Raw genomic sequence first — 20,130 nt, 5'->3', positions numbered from 1 at the left:
TCCGTCCGTCAGGCACTTCCGAGGTCAACGGACGGACCGCCACAGCAAGCACGTCACAAGCAGTGCTTGCTGTGGGCGGCCCGTCCGTCCGGCTGAACTCCGGAGTGCTGCGCATGCGCAGTGGAGACGCAGCCCGTCCTGACTCCTGTCAGAGGGCACCTCTCCACTGCGCATGCGCGCGATCCCGGAGCGGCGCGGCTCATGCAGACAGAAGAGGAGGAGCAGCGCCTGCCGGGAGATGACCCCCCGATGTCAACAACAACAGAAGAACAGGTAAGTATTATCTTTTTATGCTTTAGCAGCCATTAAACCATGGGTTCCCTGGGTCCATTAGGCAGACCAGGGAACAATGGCTGCTAAAGCATAAAAACATTATTCATGTCAGAACCCCTTTAATATGTGGGGACACAAAAGGGGTATTATTTCTGTGTGAGAGCACAAAGCAAAAGGAATATTACTGTGTGCGGCACTAAAAGGAGTACTATTACCGATTTGCAGCACAAATGATGGCACTTTTACAATGTGGTGCACTATTACCTTCTGTGGGACAAGATGGGGCACTATCGGTTTGGCATTCTTTGCAGATGCTATGCCACACTGATGTGCAGTAATCGTGCAGATAGGGCAGCAATAGGCATATAACTGAGTTAGCAGCAGAGTTCATGTACTGTAAATTGGAAAAGGGTTAGTGGTATGCTGGAAAAGTACCAAATATATCTCTGTTGCATACTTTACATGACTGGAAGAAATCTTTATGGAGGTCTGGGCCAGATGGAAAACATTGGAAAAGTGACCAACTCCAGAGAGGGCGTCACCTCTGAGTCAATAAATATAACTGTACTGTAATCACTAATACAGTCTGTGGAGCTCCAGTGTAGAACTGATACGTATCACTATATGATCACAGTATGTTGATAATATCAGTCTGTGTATAGCCACTGTGACTAGGATATATATTTATGATGCAGTGTGTTGAGCCCAGTAGACCCATGGTTAATCCGGGACACAGTAATGCACCCGTAATACACTTGTATGAAACTAGCTATTTAGTGAAGGAATATAATTATTGTTTCTGCTGCTGTATTTATGTTATGAGTTGGGTTCTGGTATTTTTTCCATGATATAAGCTTGGTTCTGGTGCTGTATATATAATGGGGTTAGTTCTGGTGTGATATTTATGTTGCACAGATAAACAGATTAATGGGTAGAAGCACACAGCTGCTTGCTGTACATGACCAAATCCCGCCCACCCATGGTGGCCATTGACCACAAAATGTGGCAGTAATTAGTGCAACCGTTAGCCGCACTCAGCAGGCATGGTTTGACTTTGTGCAGCCATGGGCCTGTACTATGTGCTTGCCCCCATGCTAAAATTTACCAGCCAGTCCCTACGTTTTATATTAAGGTAAGCCCAGATAACAGTTTTGGATCTATTTGATTGGATATTTAGGATATTGCGTGTCTCACCTTCAGTATGGTTGAACCGGTTCATAAATATCTTTATTTCATATTTGAATAAAGTCTCTTCTCCTTTAGAAATTTTGCTCTCAGCCTCCCAGTACTCAGGAACCTCCTTCATCCATGGAGCCACAGGCACAGCTCTTCCAGTATCACTGCTGTATACCCATGTCTGCCTATCATCCACATATCCAACTTTGAAGAACTCAGGGATTCCAGTTCCTGGAGCCCAGACTCCCATGTAACAGTAGCGCAAAGAGTGGCTGTCTGAGAGAGACATACAGAACGTTACATATCACAGAGACAGTTATGACAGCGAGGGTTGTGTGATGCTCTATTTGGTGGGAATGAAGCTACATTGTAACTATCATATTTTGTTGTCATGAAGGTCTGGGGTGAATGGTTCCTATAGACTGCATCCAGAAAGTATCTTTTTCTTATTCTGTTCCTTTGTGGGCCTTCTAGAAACACCAAACCATTCATCATGCATATAGCCTGATACCTTAACCGTTACCCATAAAATAAAGACCAGGGGAAGCTGTGATGAGTTGACAGGCAGTCAGATACAGCATTTATTACGTATTTTGGAGAACAATTACAATTTACAATCAGGGATGTCCGTCCACATGAAGCGCGTGTGGTGGCGGTGACAGATAGAGGTGGAGGAAAGTACGTGATACTTAAACAATGCTTAATAGAGAATGGAGTTTGCATTAGGACAAACATACTGGAACCATCATACGGCATAACCGTCAAATCAAGATTGAGCATTTGGGCATATTGTGAATCCAGGCTGCAGCAATTCACCTGCTCACCGGATGTCAGCCATTACCAACCTCATTACATGTAGCTTAGACCTTATCCTGGCCTGGAGCCGTGTCTCAGCACCAACATTGTAGACCTCACCTAAACCATACATCTAGGTCAATCCTCAGCTATGTCATGTTTTCTCTCAGCACTACAGTTGTTCTGCTGCACCCTTATATTACATACGTCATATGTACATGGAATAATAATAACTCCCATATTCTATCAAAACATCACACTCAAATTGGAAATAAATTTCCCATGAACCCACTAAAGCATCCCCATAGTCAGCCACGACTTTACCCCTATCAGCAGGCCTGTTAGTAACTTAAAGTCACATGCTGTGTGTTACGTTCGTGTGAGCAAACAAACACCGGGCGCACACGAACATGACCAGGACTAGGGATGAGCGAGTATACTCACTAAAGCACTACTCGTTCGAGTAATGTGCCTTAGCCGAGTATCTCCTTGCTCGTCCCTGAAGATTCGGGAGCCGCCGCAGCTGACAGGTGAGTTGCGGCGGGGAGCAGGGGAGAGCGGGCGGGAGAGAGAGATCTCCCCTCCGTTCCTCCCCGCTCTCCCTCGCAGCTCCCCGCTCCGCAGCGGTCCCCGAATCTTCAGGGACGAGCAGGGAGATACTCGTCTAAAGCACATTACTCGAGCGAGTAGTGCCTTAGCGAGTATACTCGCTCATCCCTAACCAGGACACAAACAGGAACCGACTGACGACACACTCACCATGCATAACCAGATGTAATAGCTAACAAAGTATGAGGTATTGGTTCATATATTGGCCAAAATACTTAGGCCTGCAAGCCGCGATCAAGGCTCCTCGTTGTCTTGCGGTTCCCTACACTAGCAAGACAACTAACCCCAAGCTGCAGGGAGAATGGCAGGGCCCTACCTAATAAGCAAGGCGGCCCCATGCTGGAACCTCGGTCCTGACTATCCCTCAAGGGTTAATACATGGAACTAGAACAGACAGGCACACAGAACACAATTCACACAGCAACACATAAGGGTTAGCATGCCAGACACACAACCACAGAGAACAGGACAGTTCACTACTCATGTCTAGCCACCTGCACAGACATACAGAACATGGCGCTGTTCACACCATATACATAGAACAGGGCCATCCACACCTAAGGTCTGTCCACCTGCAGAAACACTGGACTAGCCCCAGTTCAAACGCATAACACATGTACAGGCATGCAAACCAACCAACCCTAGAGTGAAAGGAAACCAGCTTCCTCTTGCAGAGGGAGGATATTTAACTGCAACAGGCCAGTGGTGATTGGCTAGCAGGAGAACACCACACCCAGTCAGCTCAAGAATACCACACCTGTGGGGCTGTGCTGCTAGGAACCTATGTGGTACAATAGATCCCAGGCAGCACAACCCTAACTGTACCTCCCCTGAAAAAGGGGGCCTCTGGACCTCTAAGGCATAAAAAAAATGTATGCAACTCCTCCAAACCGCCCATGTGTACAGGATTTATTTTAAAAAGGTCCTGACTAGAGATGAGTGAGCATGCTCGTCCGAGCTTGATGCTCGTTCGAGCATTAGCATACTCGAGAGTACTCGTTACTCGAGTGAGCACCACGAGAAAATGTCAACCTCTCCTCCCCACATGTTTAGCTTTTTTTAGCCAATAAACATGCAGGGAAGGCTTTGGCACCTCCTGCTATGACATGCAACCCTGTGCACATCTATAGCAATGACTGGCTGGCCGGAGCAGGTGACCTACGAGCATAAAAACTCAGGTCAGCTGATGCTTGCCTCTCACACAAGCTGGATTAGCTGAGGGACAGAGCTGCTGTCAATCAGGGAGAGTGGTAGTGTAGTTTAGAAGGAGCGTGTAGGGATCCATATTGCAAGAACCCAACAGTTCTTTTTAGGACTACTACAACTGTACTTTTGTGCATCAGCAGTTTGGCTGGCTGGGAGCAGTAGTGCGCACCAACCATTCACAAGCATCCCAGCTGTATACTGCATACTGTTACCAGTTTTATGCAGTATACTGCTAGTGGTGTACACAGAGTAGATATGAAGTAACAAAACTCCTCTCATTTTTCATTTAGTATTTTTGGGGGGCTTAAAGCATACGCTATATAGCCCTGTGTGCATCCTGTCGATGGATACTATGTAACTTGACTGTATGCAGTTTACAGTGTATATTTTGGCCTTAAAGTGTACGCTACATACCCCTGTGTGCGTCCTGTCGATGCATACTATCTAACTTGACTGTACGCAGTTTACAGTTTTTGGGGGGGGGGGCGCTTAAAGCGTATGCTATATACCCCTGTGTGCGTCCTGTCAAAAAACACTATCTAACAAGACTATACGCAGTTTACTTTTTTTTTGGGGGGGGGGGGGGGGCTTAAAGCATACACTATATACCCCTGTGTGCGTCCTGTCAAAAAACACTATCTAACAAGACTATACACAGTTTACAGTGTGTATTTTGGGCTTAAGGCAAACACTATATACACCTGTGTGCGTCCTATCGATGCATACTATCTAACTTGACTGACTGTACGCGGTGTAGTAGTGCAGTACACAGAAGGGCCTGTAGAGGGCCAGAGACAGGACTTCTGGTGCAAGGGTTAACCAAGGAACCAGATAAAAGCCAGTTCCTGCCAAAAAGCAGAGGGAGAGGGAGAGGGAGAGGGAGAGGGAGAGGGAGAGGGAGAGGGAGAGGGAGAGGGAGAGGGAGAGGGAGAGGGAGAGGGAGAGGGAGAGAGAGAGAGAGAGAGAGAGAGAAGCATAGGGAGGTGCTGCAGGCTGGTGGCCTAAAAAGGCAAGAGTCCGACAGGGATGACTCGCCTGGACTCCCACCCAAGTTGGGGTGCTTATGGACATTGATGTGGTTTGCTGTGCTGTAACGTGCTGTGAAATAGATGCTGGCAGGAGCCAGACAAAGACATACGATATTCCTGAGCCGTGTTTAGTCGTGTGGTGCGCCATTTCTGGCATGAGAGGTCAGCGATCCTGAGGCAAGAGTACCCCCCGTTTGCTACATATGGGGGGTACATATGGAGGATGCGGGCATTGTCTAGAGTGACGCATAAAGCTGCAGGAGGTCGAGTGTGCGATACCTGCTGTATGCAGAGTTTAAAGCGCCAGGAGGCCGAGTGTGCGATACCTGCTGTATGCAGTGTTCAAAGGGCCAGGAGGCCGAAGCTGCGGTTAAAGGGCCAGGAGGCTGAAGCTGCGGTTGCCTTGCAGGGCAACAGAGGACCTCACAGAACAGCTACAAGGCAAGTTGGTGAACTGATTGCTTTATTTTGTTCAGTGTGGACTGAGTAGTTAAGATGGCGATGGTTGAGGAAAGCCACCTAAAAAAACCCTGATGTGGTTTCAGGCGGCATGGACTGCAAAGAACCTGACAGCAAAGGATTGACATTTCTGCATGACATAATGTTTTCTGTGCATGATGATACCGGGAAAGCCGCAAAGTGTGAACGGACATTTAAAGAAGATTTGTCTGAGAACTGTGTTGCTGACCGGGTGGTGCAAGAAAAGACAATTAACCCTGAAATGTCATCTGTGGGGGATGGTGGGATTTATTCTGTGCCGAATATGTGTAAATATGTTTCCCAAATGAAGTCAGGATGTGAACAGGGTGCAATGAGTGCAGCCAACGCCCATGTGGGTGCCTGTGCAAGTATACCTCTTGTGAGAGAGGGAAGAAATAATGGAGATGGGGTGTGTAGTACTAGAATTGCTGAAGTGAGTAGTACTGTGCCTTCAGAGAGAGAAAAGTTCCCAATGAGGTGAATCCTACAGAGGAAGGAGAGCAGTTGAGTTTTCTGTAACACATCGGCGCCGTGCACTGACAGAGCAGCCCTATAAAAAGCTGATCACACAGTCACAGATGGCAGACCCATGACGATCAGCTATTGATGACCTCTTAAAGGGGGGCCAGTAACAGTTCAGATACGGAAAGCCCCTTGAAAGCCTATGTCATCCATCTCTCACATAGGGTCAATCTGAGCCTTGTAACAAGCCGCAAGCTTACTGGACCTTCACAGAGGTTGTATACAGGATGACTGATGATACATATGGGTCCCATACAGTCAGCTTGTTGACCACTAGACGCAGAGTAGAGATTTCACCCCCTTGTACTAATTCTGCAAAAAAGAAGGAAAATGCTGCTGTTAGTGAGACAAGTGAGGTTGTCAGTGCAGATCCTGAAGTTCAGGGTGAGACAGCAAGAGAATGCTTGGTTAAAATTTAGGAGGGATTTGCACCAATGCAAGCTTATATAAAGTTTCTGGAAGAAGCATGTCAAACTGCTAATGAAAGACTTGCCACACAGTTTGAGAAAGAAAGGACTATGTTGTGTCTGCTTGGAGAAGAGGCCAAGAGGCAAAGGCTCTTAACAGAGGAGCAGACAGATAAATTCCTAAAACAAAAGGAAAGTATTCTTCAAGAAGTTGAGCAGCTGAAAGTAAAGAGTGCAGCTCTCTTAAAGGAGAATGAGCATCTTGAGAGATTGGCTAAGGAGGAAGCTGATCACCGAGTGTTGCTGGAACAGAAGAATATTCAGTGTGAACAGAGCTTAGAAGAAATGAGAAGTGAGAAAGAAAATTTTGAGGCATATCTTTCAACAGCCTATGAAAAGATACAAGACCTCAGAGATGTAGCCAGCGATGAGGCTGATCGCAGAGTATGTCTGGAGGCACAATTTGTGCAGTATGAACAGGACTGTAAGAAACTGCAAATGAAAACCCAAGAGTTGGAGATGACGTGTTGCAAGTTAGAAAGAGCTTCTACAGATGCACGTAATCAAACTACAGGTTTGCAGAATCAGGTTGCGGAGTTGAAAATGCTGTTAGCAAAGAAAAATGGTGACTTTGAGTGCCAAATAAGTCAGCTCAAGGAAGAGCTGGAAGTAGAGAAAGCTGCTTGCAGTCAGGCAGAGAAGCAAGCAGAGATCTTGAAAGACTTACTAGATTACAAAGAAAACCAGGAAGCACTGCATGAGAGGCTTGTGTCCCAGCTACAGATGAGCTTGGAGAAGAAAGATGAAGTACATGGAACCCAAATCCAGGAGCTGGAACGGAGTCATGCTGTAGTTTTTGGGAAACTGTCCAAGCAGTTGAAGCAAATTGAAAAAGTGAAAGAAACATTGAAAAGTGAGTGTCTTGAGCTGACCCAAAAGGTGAAGGGGTTGTTGGAAGACAAGTGTAAAGATAAAGACAAGATAAAGGCGGCGCAATTGTACTTATGGATACTTCCTATTATCAGGAAGAAATTATGTCACAGTTGAACGACCGTGAGGTGTATGAGGCTTTGACCTGTGATCCTACTGACCAATCACGGAGTGAACTGAGGATCACATTGGAGGAGGCACTATTTTCTGGCATTATTGACAAGCATTTATTTGATTTCTTGCTTCCGACCCATCCATTAATGCCTCATTTTTACACGTTACCAAAGATTCATAAAAATCTTGACCGCCCTCCAGGTCGCCCGATTGTTTCGGGCAGAGGTTCCCTCTACAATAATGTTTCCCACTTTCTTGATAAAATCTTGAATCAGTTTGCTACAGCAGCAAACTCATACATCAAAGATTCCTCAGATTTTTTGGTCAAACTTCAACAGCTTGTCATTGAAGATAATGTGATTCTTGGTTCCTTCGATGTGTCTTCTCTGTACACTATTATCCCACATGGTCGGGGTCTGATGGCGGTTAGACACTTTTTACTTGAATCCCAATGAACTAACAGCGGTATTGAGTTTGTGCTCGCTCTTCTTTCCCTCATCCTCTCCAACAATTTTTTTATGTACAGGCACCAATTTTTTCGGCAAAAGCGCGGAACGGCGATGGGTTCCAACATGGCCCCTTCGTACGCCAATATTTTTATGCGCTACGTAGAGGAGACGCTTCTATGTACTTCCCCGTCCTGGACCAAGGTCCAGGTTTGGTGGAGGTACATAGACGATGTCTTCATTGTTTGGAGAGGGACCTCGGAGGAATTGACTGCATTTCACGGTGAATTGAATGGCGTCTTACTCAAATTTACGCTGGTGGCTTCAGATGTTACGGTGCAGTTCCTGGACATCATGGTCATTAGACAGGGGAATGGGTTTACTACCGATTTATACACTAAACCCACGGACAAAAATAATTTGCTTAGTTATACCAGCTGTCATCCACCGGCGATGATACATTCTTTGCCATGGAGCAAAATGCTCCGAATCCGACGAGTAACAGATGATGCCTTCTTTGATGCTCGTTTGGATGCCATGTGCAAGAAATTTATGCATAGGGGGTATCCATCTACTCTAATTACTCGGCACAAACAATGGGCGCAAACATTGGCACATGAGCAGACTTTAATTCCACCTCGAAAGTCCCGCATTGACGATCGCATTCCGTTTGTGTCCACCTACGGCCCCTATAGTAATCGCATCAAGCATATCATGCATAAACATTGGCATATGTTATCTACCTGCCATCCGGATATTAGTGATTTTTCCAATCCGCCGTTAACGTCGTACGGGCAGGGGCGGAATTTCAAGGTTCATTTAGTACAGACAGTTGATCAGGTGACTTACATTAGCACACAACAAACCTTAATGCCCTTGAAAAATGGAAATTTCCCCTGCCTTGGGTGTGCAACGTGCAACAATCTGGTAAAGGGAAGCAGCTTCACCCATCCACGAACTGGTAAACAATATCCCATTAAGGGATGGTTTAGCTGCTGGTCCGCTTTCGTGATATACATTATCACGTGTCCTTGCAGACTTGTATACATAGGGGAGACTACCAATGAGATACGCAAGCGTATAACAAACTATAAAAGCACGAATAGAACGCGCAAAACAGATCTTCCAATTCCGAGACATTTTTTAGATTCGGGTCATGCGATAAACAAGCTGCGTTACAGAGTCATAGATACAGTTAGAGCAAGTAGTAAAGGTGGTGACAGAGAACGACAGCTAAAACTCCTTGAGGCCAGGTGGATTCATGAGCTCGACTCATTGACTCCGTATGAGCTAAACATTGAGTACAATCCCCTTTTATATGTTATATAAAGTGGTGATATGTAATTTCAGGTTCATGAATTTCTGGTAGCTCCAGATACATTTTCGGTGTGAATTTTTTCATGTTTTTTAATATATATTTTGGACGGATTGTGGATTCGGGTGTTGGTCACTACCTTCACGTCTATCATTTGGGGCTATCAAGCATACTTTTTACGTCTCTTTTCTATACAGAAGGAGAGTAACTATGTGATGGGAATTGCATTGTTTACACTGTTTGATTGTAATAAAACATCACTTCATATGTTGATTTGTACATTCTCTTTACAGAGGGTTTGAATTTACATATTTGAACTGGTCTCAGCCATTTGGAGAGTAATGTCCCATTGTCTTATGCTGTGATAGGCAGTTTGATTGCATATAAATAGATAAACTGGATTCTTTGCTTGATAAAGCACCACTCTCTTTTCTTTTTCTTTCTTTTTCTTTCCTTCCCTTCCTTTTCTTCCCCTTCTTTTCCCTTTCCTATCACAAAACTCCCCCCCCCCCTCCCTTGTCCCTTCCTGCTCTGCTCTAGTAAGGAGGTAGCTGATTGCCGATAGTGGTTCTTTATGTTGTGGCTATTTTGCCCATTTATTGAGGGTGGATGTTATTAGTCCTCCCTGATGGAGTCAAAATGAGAGGTCCGGGCTCTTGGTGTACCATTGCCCGACGGGACTATATACACTGATGCCGTCTTTCGGTTACTTGCCAGAGTGATTTTACACTATAGGGACACACGGACGCACCTGCCGTGAGGCGGATGTGCCCCGATGTGACTATACACATACATGCCGGCATCAGACAGTTACTATGGAGATTCCACGCTGGTGTGATGTAAGGACGCACCCACCGTGCATGCGCGGTGGATGCGAGACGGTAATACCAGTTTTCCTCTCCACTCTGCCTCCGGAAATATCGCGAGAGTAGGGGTGAGTCCCGCGCCTGCGCAGTACCCATACAGGGACGCAGTTCCTAGAAGGCATACATTAGTTTATCCTGCCAGAAGATGTGAGAGGCGGTACATGCACCAGAAACCCCATCCCGGTCCATCCAATCACCAGGTGTGTTCCATGCTTTTAGATGAATGTATTCAATTATATGTTTTTAAGGTATATGTTTATTGGGTGAAGGGTGTGTCTTGTTAGTATATTAGTTGTGTATGTGCATTGTGTCAGTTAACTTGACAAAGACCACAGATTCCTAGTGGTTGAAACGTTGTTATTAGAGATGAGCGAGCACCAAAATGCTCAAGTGCTCGTTACTCGAGTCGAACTTTCAGTGATGCTCGAGAGTTCGTTTCGAGTAACGAACCCCATTGAAGTCAATGGGCGACTCGAGCATTTTTGTATATGACTGGTGCTCCGCTAAGGTTTTCATTTGTGAAAATCTTAGCAAATCACCAAAGTCATGTAAAAAACACAGAAATGGATAGGGCAGGCGAGGAGCAACATGCAGGGCTGCATTTCGGGCTCCGAGGTCTCACTATTAAGCCACAATAGTGGCAAGAGTGAGACCCCCCCCCCCCCCCCCACTGTCAGCATAATGATCGTTCTCCTCTGCCACAGCTGTAACAGCTGTGGCAGAGAAGAACGATGTTAGCCCATTGAATTCAATGGAGCCGGCAATACAGCCGGCTCCATTGAAAGCAATGGGCTGCCGGCGAGCGCGGGATGAATTTTCGGGAAGGGCTTAAAAATATAAGCCCTTACCTGAAAATCATCCTAAAATGTGTAAAAATGTTTAAAAAAATTATGTCAGCATAACGATCGTTCTCCTCTGCCACAGCTGTAACAGCTGTGGCAGAGAAGAATGATCTTAGCCCATTGAATTCAATGGAGCCGGCAATACCGCCGGCTCCATTGAAAGCAATGGGCTGCCGGCGAGCGCGGGATGAATTTTCGGGAAGGGCTTAAAAATATAAGCCCTTACCTGAAAATCATCCTAAAATGTGTAAAAATGTTTAAAAAAATTATGTCAGCATAACGATCGTTCTCCTCTGCCACAGCTGTAACAGCTGTGGCAGAGAAGAACGATCTTAGCCCATTGAATTCAATGGAGCCGGCAATACAGCCGGCTCCATTGAAAGCAATGGGCTGCCGGCGAGCGCGGGATGAATTTTCGGAAAGGGCTTAAAAATATAAGCCCTTACCTGAAAAAGAAAGATTTTAGTGTAAAAAAGAATAAAAATGCAGGTATTCTCTTCAATGGAGCCGCTGCTGCTGCCGGCGACTCCATTGAAGACAATGGTCCGCTGGCACACCTGAATTCTTTTTCAGGGAAGGGCTTTACATATAAGCCATTCCCTGGAAATGAATTAAAAGTGATTTAAAAAACAAAAAAATAGATACTCACCTCCCTTCAGCTGCCGGGGCACAGCCGCGTCTTCTCCTGCTGTCCCCTAAACTGTGGTGCTGAACTGCTGTCATTCAGCTGAGAGCTGCGCTGAGCCAATCAGAGGCAGCACTCACTCACCCATTTATGAATTCATGAATGGGTGTGAGTGAGATCTGCCTCTGATTGGTCAGGCTGTGACCAATCAGAGGCAACTCATTCAGCAGGCGGGGATTTTAAATCCCGACTGCTGAATACTTCAGAGAGCAGTTCGGGAGAACTGCCAGCTGGCCGCAGCTGAACTCCGTCTGCCGGGACCAGGTGAGTGTGTGTGTGTGTGTGTATATATATAAATAATTTTTTTTTTTTTTTTTTTTTTTTTTTTACACATTTCTGGATGAATTGCAGGGAAGGGCTTATATATTTAAGCCCTTCCCGAAAATTCATTGTGCGATCGCCGGCAGCCCATTGCTTTCAATGGAGTCGGCTGTATTGCCGGCTCCATTGAATTCAATGGGCTAACATCGTTCTGCCGGGACAAGGTGAGTATATTTTTTTTTTTTACTTTTTACACATTTCAGGATGATTTTCAGGTAAGGGCTTATATTTTTAAGCCCTTCCCGAAAATTCATCCCGCGCTGGCCGGCAGCCCATTGCTTTCAATGGAGCCGGCTGTATTGCCAGCTCCATTGAATTCAATGGTCAGTGCTCGTTTAATCGAGACGAGCACCGCGTGGTGCTCGTCTCGAGTAACGAGCATCTCGAGCACCCTAATACTCGAACGAGCATCAAGCTCGGACAAGTATGCTCGCTCATCTCTAGTTGTTATATGTGCTGGGTGGAATAAAGGCTTTCTTTGGAAATTATCTCCCTGGATGCTGCTTCACATTTTGATCTACAAGTGTGCATATGAATGCAAGAGAAATACAGTAGAGATGCATCTTCAAGAGCTACAAATAAAAATAACTGAAGGTGACAGTGTGCATACAGCGTTGTCTGAGCAGGTAAAGAGACTGCAGGTGAAGCTGGAAGCTCAGGCTGAAGAGTTTCAGAGGCTGGTGCTAGAAGAGACGCAGCAGAGGCTTGGTCTTAGTGCACACCTGAAGATAATGCAAGATGAGAGAGATGTGTTCCTCAAGCAGTTAGAGGAAGATGCAGAAGCTAAGAGAAACCTGTCAAAGCAGATTGCAACACTTCAGGCTGAGGTATCTGACCTAAAATATAGAGTGGAGAAGAGTGCTGTGTGCTTGGATTCTGTGGAAGAGCAAAAAAGAGAAATACAAGAGGAGTTAGAAGCTACAAGGCAGCAGTATGAAGAGAAGATAGCTGCCTGTGATAAGCTTGAGAAGGTTAAAGTACATCTTCAGCAAGAGATAGAAGATGCTTCTGTGAAGCTTGGTCTCCAAAAGGAGCTTGTGTCCAAACTAAGAATGATGCAGCAAATATGTGAACAGCAGCTTACAGAGGAGAAAAATCAGGTCTGCAAGATATGTCACTGAATGTGAATGTGCTGAAGAAAAGGTCTGTATGAAAAGGACCAAAGTGTTTAACTTTAACACACATCCTGAAAATGATGTCAGAGATGGAAGAGAAACTGTATGAGAACCCTCCATGCTGGGTCACGGTTGAAGAGCAAGACTGAAAGCCTAAAAGAGGTGGAAGCGATAAATCAACCATTTTGTCTTCAAACTGATGTCTATGATGAACTTGAGAAGTTTACAGTGAGTCTTCAGCAGGAAGTAGAAGACATTAGTGTGGAGCTTGGTTAAGCTTATCCACACTCCTGTCCTGGATAAGGAAGTTGTGCAAATGAATGGAAGTGTCTCTGTGGTAGAAGGGACACAGATGGAAATAAGTGCACATGCTGCTACTGAAGGGCAGACTGAAGAAATGCCACCTGCAGCAGTTGAACAGATGAGTGATGTACTTTAAGTATTCAACATGGAAGTTGAGCTTCAGAAAGTGCCAGTTAGGGCAAGAGACCACAAGCCTTTCCACACTGAAATGGAGGACTTGGTTAGCTCCAACGATGATGGTGAAAAGACCGTACATGAACTAGAAAAGTCTACTAAAGCCTTGAAGAATTGAAGGTTCAGGTAGAGAATCCTGACGATAACTTACAAGCCACAGAGAATACAAAGTCGCACTTGGAAGTCAACTTGCAAGCTGTGAGAGCACGGCCTGACAGAGATCGGCATGGTTGTGAAGAGCCGAGTGAAGACAAGAAGAGAGAACTTGTCAGACAAGTAAAACTAGAAAGAGACCCCCGAGCCTGGAGCTTTGACCCTGGAGGGTCAAGAAGAAAAGGTGATACGGCCTACGGCCTATATCAAAGGGGGGGGGGGGGGGATATGTAGTAGTGCAGTACACAGAAGGGCCTGTAGAGGGCCAGAGACAGGACTTCTAGTGCAAGGGTTAACCAAGGGGTGGAGCAGGAACCAGATAAAAGCCAGTTCCTGCCAAAAAGCAGAGGAGAGAGAGAGAGGGAGAGAGAGGGCCAGCGCAGCATAGGGAGGTGCTGCAGGCTTGTGGCCTAAAAAGGCAAGAGTCTGACAGGGATGTCACCCCTGGACTCACCCAAGCAGAGCAGAGGCTGGTGGCCTGGAAAGGCAAGAGTCCGACAGGGATGACGCCCCTGGACTCCCACCCAAGTTGGGGTACTTATGGACATTGATGTGGTTTGCTGTGCTGTAACGTGCTGTAAAATAAACACTAGCAGGAGCCAGACAAAGACATACGCTATTCCTGAGCCGTGTTTACTCATGTGGTGCGCCATTTCTGGTATGAGAAGTCAGCGATCCCGAGGCAAGAGTATTTTTCCCGGCTTAAAGCATACACTATATACCCGTGTGCATCTTGTCAAAATACACTATCTAAAAAGACTATTCGCAGTCTATTTTAGTTTTTTGGGGGCTTAAAACGTACGCTATATACCCGTGTGCGTCCTGTCAAAAACACTATCTAACAAGACTATACGCAGTTTACAGTGTGTATTTTGGGCTTAAAGCAAACGCTATATACCCCTGTGTGCGTCCTGATGATGCATACTATCTAACTTGACTATACGCAGTTTACTTTAGTTTTTGGGGGGCTTAAAGCATATGCTATATACCCCTGTGTGCGTCCTGTCAATCCACACTATCTAACAAGACTATGCGCAGTTTACTTTTGGGGGGGGGCTTAAAGAGTACACTATATACCCCTGTGTGTGTCCTGTCAGAAAACACTATCTAACAAGACTATACACAGTTTACAGTGTGTATTTTGGGTTTAAAGCGAACACTGTATACCCCTGTGTGAGTCCTGTCGATGCATACTATCTGACTTGACTGTACAGAGTTTACAGGGGTTTTTTTTGGTTTAAAGCGTATGCTATATACCCCTGCGTGCATCCTGTCAATCCACACTATCTAACAACACTATACGCAGTTTACAGTGTCTATTTTGGGTTTAAAGCGTACGCAAAATACCTCGCAGTTTGCGTAGAATTTTGACGGAGTGCATTATACAAGATGATAAAGGCTAGGGGTAAGGGTCGAGGATGTAGATGTTGGCGTCCGAATGAGGGTGTGGGCGGAGGCCGAGGTCAACACTACATACCCATGTGTGGATGCTGTCAATCCATGCTATCTAACAACAGTATACAGTGTTTAAAATTTTTTGGGGGGGGCTCAAAGCGAACGCTACATACCCGTGTGTGGGTGCTGTCAATCCACACTATCTAACAACACTATACTTAGTTATTTTGTGTATGCTTATAGGCCATATAAGCGTACACAAAATAACTCGCAGTTTGCATAGCATTTTGACAAAGTGCATTATCCAACATGATGAAGACTTGGGGTAAGGGTCGAAGTCGAGGACATGGACATGGACGTGGGCGTCCGAATGAGGGTGCGGGCAGAGGCCGAGGTCCTAGGTGGGGTGAAACAGTGCTTGCTGCTGAGGGAGAAGTAGAACGCTGTGTATATACGCTCCCCAGTTTGCATAGCATTTTGATGCAGTGCATTATACAACATGATCAAGACTGGGGGCAAGGGTCGAGGACGTGTATGTGGGCGCCCGAATGAGGGTATGGGCAGAGGCCTAGGTCCTGGGTGGGGTGAAACAGTGCTTGGTTTGGCCACTCTAATTTCTTCATAGTACATGCTGTCTTTCGCTGGGGCACTGCTCAAAAAGCCCCTCGGGGACAAGCAGGGGCTGGGACAGGCGGTAGCTTGGCTGTTGGTGGACCGCCACCTGGATCTCATTAGGCAAGTACGAGCTCTATGTTAAAAAAAGGATTTCAGGGGTTTACCTGCACTCTGGGTAAGCAAATCTTTCAGGGGTACACCTATACTCTTGGTAAATACATTTTTCAGGGGTTCGCCTATACTCTTGGTAAAGCAATTGTTTCAGGGCTTCGCCTATACTCTTGATGAACAAATCTTTCAGGGGTTCACCTATACTCTTGGTTCAAAGATTCTCTGGCTCAAAGAATCTTTCAGGTTCTCACCTGCAATCTTGGTTAAAAAAAAATTCTTCTTTTTAAAATGGGTTGTTTTCTTCATTAAAAATGTAGAAGTCGACTGAGCTATTCGTTGGGTTCTCAGGTGCTCTGTCCGAGCTCAGGATATAGCTGAGTGTCACTCCCGATTTAGTCAAGTAAAGCATGATTCCCTAGTTCTGCATTTTTAGACATCGATGTGACGCTTCATAATATATTGATACCTGGGTATATCTTACTAAGTATTGTATGTCGATTATATGTTACCCCTATATACTGTCTGTTTATTACAAAATGTCAATAAAAATTGGATTTAAAAAAAAAAAAAAATGTAGAAGTACTGGCCTCTGAGTCCCTCCTATGCTGGCGTTTGTGGCTAATGAAATGCTATGACAGAGGTGGCATGGGATGGCACTTACAATCATACATTAATTTGACTGAGATTTGTCAGCTATGAAGCACAATTTTAAAAGGGTCACACGGTGCACAGAAAGGTATCCCAAAGCGGTGTCTATCTTTCGACGCTAATTTCTTTACAGTTCATGCAGTCTTTCCCTGGGGCACTGGTTATCAAGCCCCTCAGGGAGAGGCAGGGGCTGGGACAGGCAGTAGCTTGCCTGTCAGTGGACCGCCACCTAGATCCCATTAAGCAAGTACAAGCTGTTGCTGAAAAAATCTTTCAGGTTTTTACCTACACTAAACACATCTTTCAAGGGTGCACCTATACTCTTGGTAAACAAGTCATTCAGGGTTTTACCAGCACTCTTAATAAACAGATCTTTCAAGGGTTCACCTATACTCTTAGTAAACAAATGTTTCAGGGGTTCACCTGCACTCTGGGTAAAAAAAATCTCTTGTTTTAGAATGGGTTGTTGAATTGTGGAGATATGTAGAAGTACTGGCATCTGAGTCCCCTTTATGCCCACGGTTGTGGCTCATGAAATTTTGTGACGGAGGTGGCATGGGATTGGCATTATGATCGTACGTTAATTTATCAGCAATTCTAATCAGCATTGTGGGCTATCGACCACAATTTCAAATAGGGTCGCTGTCAGGCCCTGCCAACCCTCTGCAGTGTGTGTCTCCTGTTATTCCTCATCCAATACGCACTTATAAATAGACATGAGGGTGGTGTGGCTATCAAGCGACCATGTGGTATGAGGACAGCTGAACGCTGCGCTGGGAAAAATTTCAGTACGCTGTGGACTACTGCGTAGGCGAAGAGGTGCGGCTTTCCCCGTGTGGGATGGGGACAGCTGAACGCTGCGCTGCGAAAAATTTCAGTAAGCTGTGGACTACTGAGTAATGAATGCCCGAGCATTTTGGTGCTCGCTCATCTCTAGTCCTGACACCAAAGCAAAGATGGCAAAATGGTAGAGAGTAACAAATACTGCACCTAAAAACAGGACCACAGCGCCTTACACGACCCGTCTCAGTCACAGTAGCCTGCCAGGAAAAGTGCACTAGTCCAGAGGGGAAAACACGGCAACCCTCCCTGCTAACATAGCATGCACAGAACTTATCCGTACAGGCTTGGTGCGGACGTCAGCTAGGAAAAGGGTATACACACAGGTACATACCACAGCAGTCTGGTGCAAAACAGTAGTAGGCTGGTCCTTATGTTACGTCTGCTGGGCGCACCTCGCCACACATAAGCCATGACATTATGCATAACACCACATACCAACATAATATATGAACACCACTCAAAAGTCATGCATGCTACCAATACAACCACAAGCTGTATGGAGCCGCCACAGCCACCGTACAAGCGGAAGGGACACCAGGTATCACCCATCTGGCATACAAGGAACACCGTGGTCGGCATCACCAGCCCACACCACGCACAAGAACATCCAATGCTCAGAGGCCGCACCTGCCAAGGGAAAAGGAGAAATCTGCGAATGAAATACACTTGTGCAGTCACCGTACCACACACTACTGGATGCACCACCCCGGACTGCCAGGAAGGGGTAGGGGGGACAGCAGGTGTCCAAACCATCTTCCGGGAATACGGGGAAACTTGCTCCAAACTGCATGCAACTACAGCACAATCTGAGCACTACCAGAAACAAATGCATACCAACATAATGCACCCCTTTTTGTAACTGGGGGGCATTGTTGCGTTCGTGTGGGCAAACAAACACCGGGCCCACATGAACGTGACCAGGACACAAACAGGAAGAATGGCAGGATCCTACCTAATAAGCAAGGTGATCGCCTTGATAAACAGAACACAAATCGCACACCAAAACACTAGGGCTAACATGCAAGACAAAACAACCACATAGAATAGGACAGTTCACTACTCATGTTTGGCCACCTGCACAGACATAAGAACATGCCGCTGTTTATACCATATACACAAAACAAGGCTATCCACACCAAGGCATGCAAAACCAACAAACCCTAGAGTGAAGGGAAACCAGCTTCCTCTTGCAGAAGGAGGATATTTATCTGCAACAGACCGGTGGTGATTGTCTAGCAGGAGAACACCACACCCAGCCAGCTCAATCCTATCACACCTGTGGGGCTGTACTGCTGGAAACCTATGTCGTACAACAGATCCAAGCCAGCACAACCCTAACACTGTGCAGACCTTACTGAGGCCAAGCTTCATTTACGTTCTGCTGACACTGATCGGGGATACCAACCATCATGTCATATGGTCCATAAGAACTCCAGGCAAGTGGCTCTTTTCAACTCTACCTAGGGTTGGGTTTAGCAGAAGTCCTGCCACTTAAAAATAGCAATACGATTTTGAAAACCTGGGACATATATGGTCTTAAAGACAATATTACATTGAAGGCAACAGAGAACCAGATGCCAGAGCTATGCTAAGAGGGATGAAGATTTATTTATTTTACTCATATATAGGTTATGTTATTAGGTTTAGTAGTTAATGACCGTCGGCGACCCTAAAGGCTCCCTCCCTCCATGTTTTTCAGTTTTGCACTGCTTCTTTCAGTTGTGTGATATCCATGCCAGTATCAGCTCTAACAGTATCAGTCATCGTGTTCTTTGGCGGATGGGTCTTCTTCTGCCACTGATCTGTCCAAGCATTATAGATTTTACTAGCGACGCTGCTCACAATACACGGCCAAAATCTGTGAACCTGAGTCCGGTCATCTTGGCCTCCAGTGATATATCGGGTCTTATGATTCAGGACTTCTCCGTTTGTTACTCTCGCTGTCCAGGGCATACGCAGCAGCTTTCGGCAGCACCACAGTTCTAACACATCAATCCTCCTTCAATCCGCTTTCCTCGATATCCAGCTACACGTCCATACATGGCTCTGGGAAAAAGATGGTTTGCACTATCCTGCGTTCAGTTGCTATGCCGATGTCCCTACTTTTCCAGATTTTGTCCATGTTTAGCATCGTGCTTCGTCCCACTGCTGTCCTATGTTTTATCTCTTCATAGATTCTCCATCCTGGTCAATTTTTGAACCAGGGAAGTTGAAACCCTGAACGAATTCTATGACCTCGTCAATTTTGATTCAAATTTGGCCTTTTTTGCAGTTGTCATGATTTTTGTCTTTAACCCCTTAGTGACCAAGCCTGTTTGTGCCTTAATGACCAGGCCAAATTTTGCAAATCTGACGTGTCACCAGAAAGGTTTTGCATATCCAAGCGATTCTGACATTGCTTTTTCGCCACGTTTTACTTTATTTAAGTGGAAAAAATAGACCGATAGAATTTGTGTTTATTTATTAAAAGCGCCAAAATTGGGAAAATTTTGAAAAAAATCGTCATTTTTTCACATTTCCAACCTCAATATCTTAAATATGTACAAACATAATATAGAAATTTTTGCTAAGATATATATTTCCACCCATTTACTTTATTTTGGGCGCACATTGGAAAAACTCATTTTTTTTTAACCATTTAGGAGACGTACAAATTTAACATTACTTTTTAGCATTTTGAGGAACACTTTGTTTTCCTACACCAAGCCAAGATTGGAAAGGCTCATGAGTGTTAGAATAATAGATACCCCCACAAATG

At 45.5% G+C, this 20,130-nt stretch overlaps 2 protein-coding genes across 7 annotated transcripts in view; one reads left to right on the top strand and one right to left on the bottom strand.

Annotated features, from left to right (window-relative positions):
* The window catches only part of LOC136580643 (class I histocompatibility antigen, F10 alpha chain-like), a 72,484-nt gene that overhangs the window by 28,895 nt on the left and 23,459 nt on the right, over window positions 1-20,130 (bottom strand). For all 6 annotated transcript variants that reach the window (XM_066581371.1, XM_066581372.1, XM_066581374.1 and 3 more), the window contains one exon: window positions 1,468-1,725. In XM_066581371.1, coding sequence (XP_066437468.1) covers window positions 1,468-1,725 — 258 coding nt within the window. The remainder of the gene's footprint in view (window positions 1-1,467; window positions 1,726-20,130) is intronic.
* On the top strand, window positions 12,573-13,406 carry LOC136579897 (myosin-9-like). Its single transcript, XM_066579979.1, has 2 exons — window positions 12,573-13,052; window positions 13,218-13,406. The coding sequence occupies exons 1-2, from the start codon at window positions 12,573-12,575 to the stop codon at window positions 13,404-13,406; spliced, it is 669 nt and encodes a 222-aa protein (XP_066436076.1).

Source organism: Eleutherodactylus coqui, chromosome 10, assembly GCF_035609145.1.
Source record: "Eleutherodactylus coqui strain aEleCoq1 chromosome 10, aEleCoq1.hap1, whole genome shotgun sequence".
Lineage (NCBI taxonomy): Eukaryota > Metazoa > Chordata > Amphibia > Anura > Eleutherodactylidae > Eleutherodactylus > Eleutherodactylus coqui.
The sequence above is the reverse complement of the archived record's forward strand: the minus strand, read 5'-3'. Positions and strand labels throughout refer to the sequence as shown.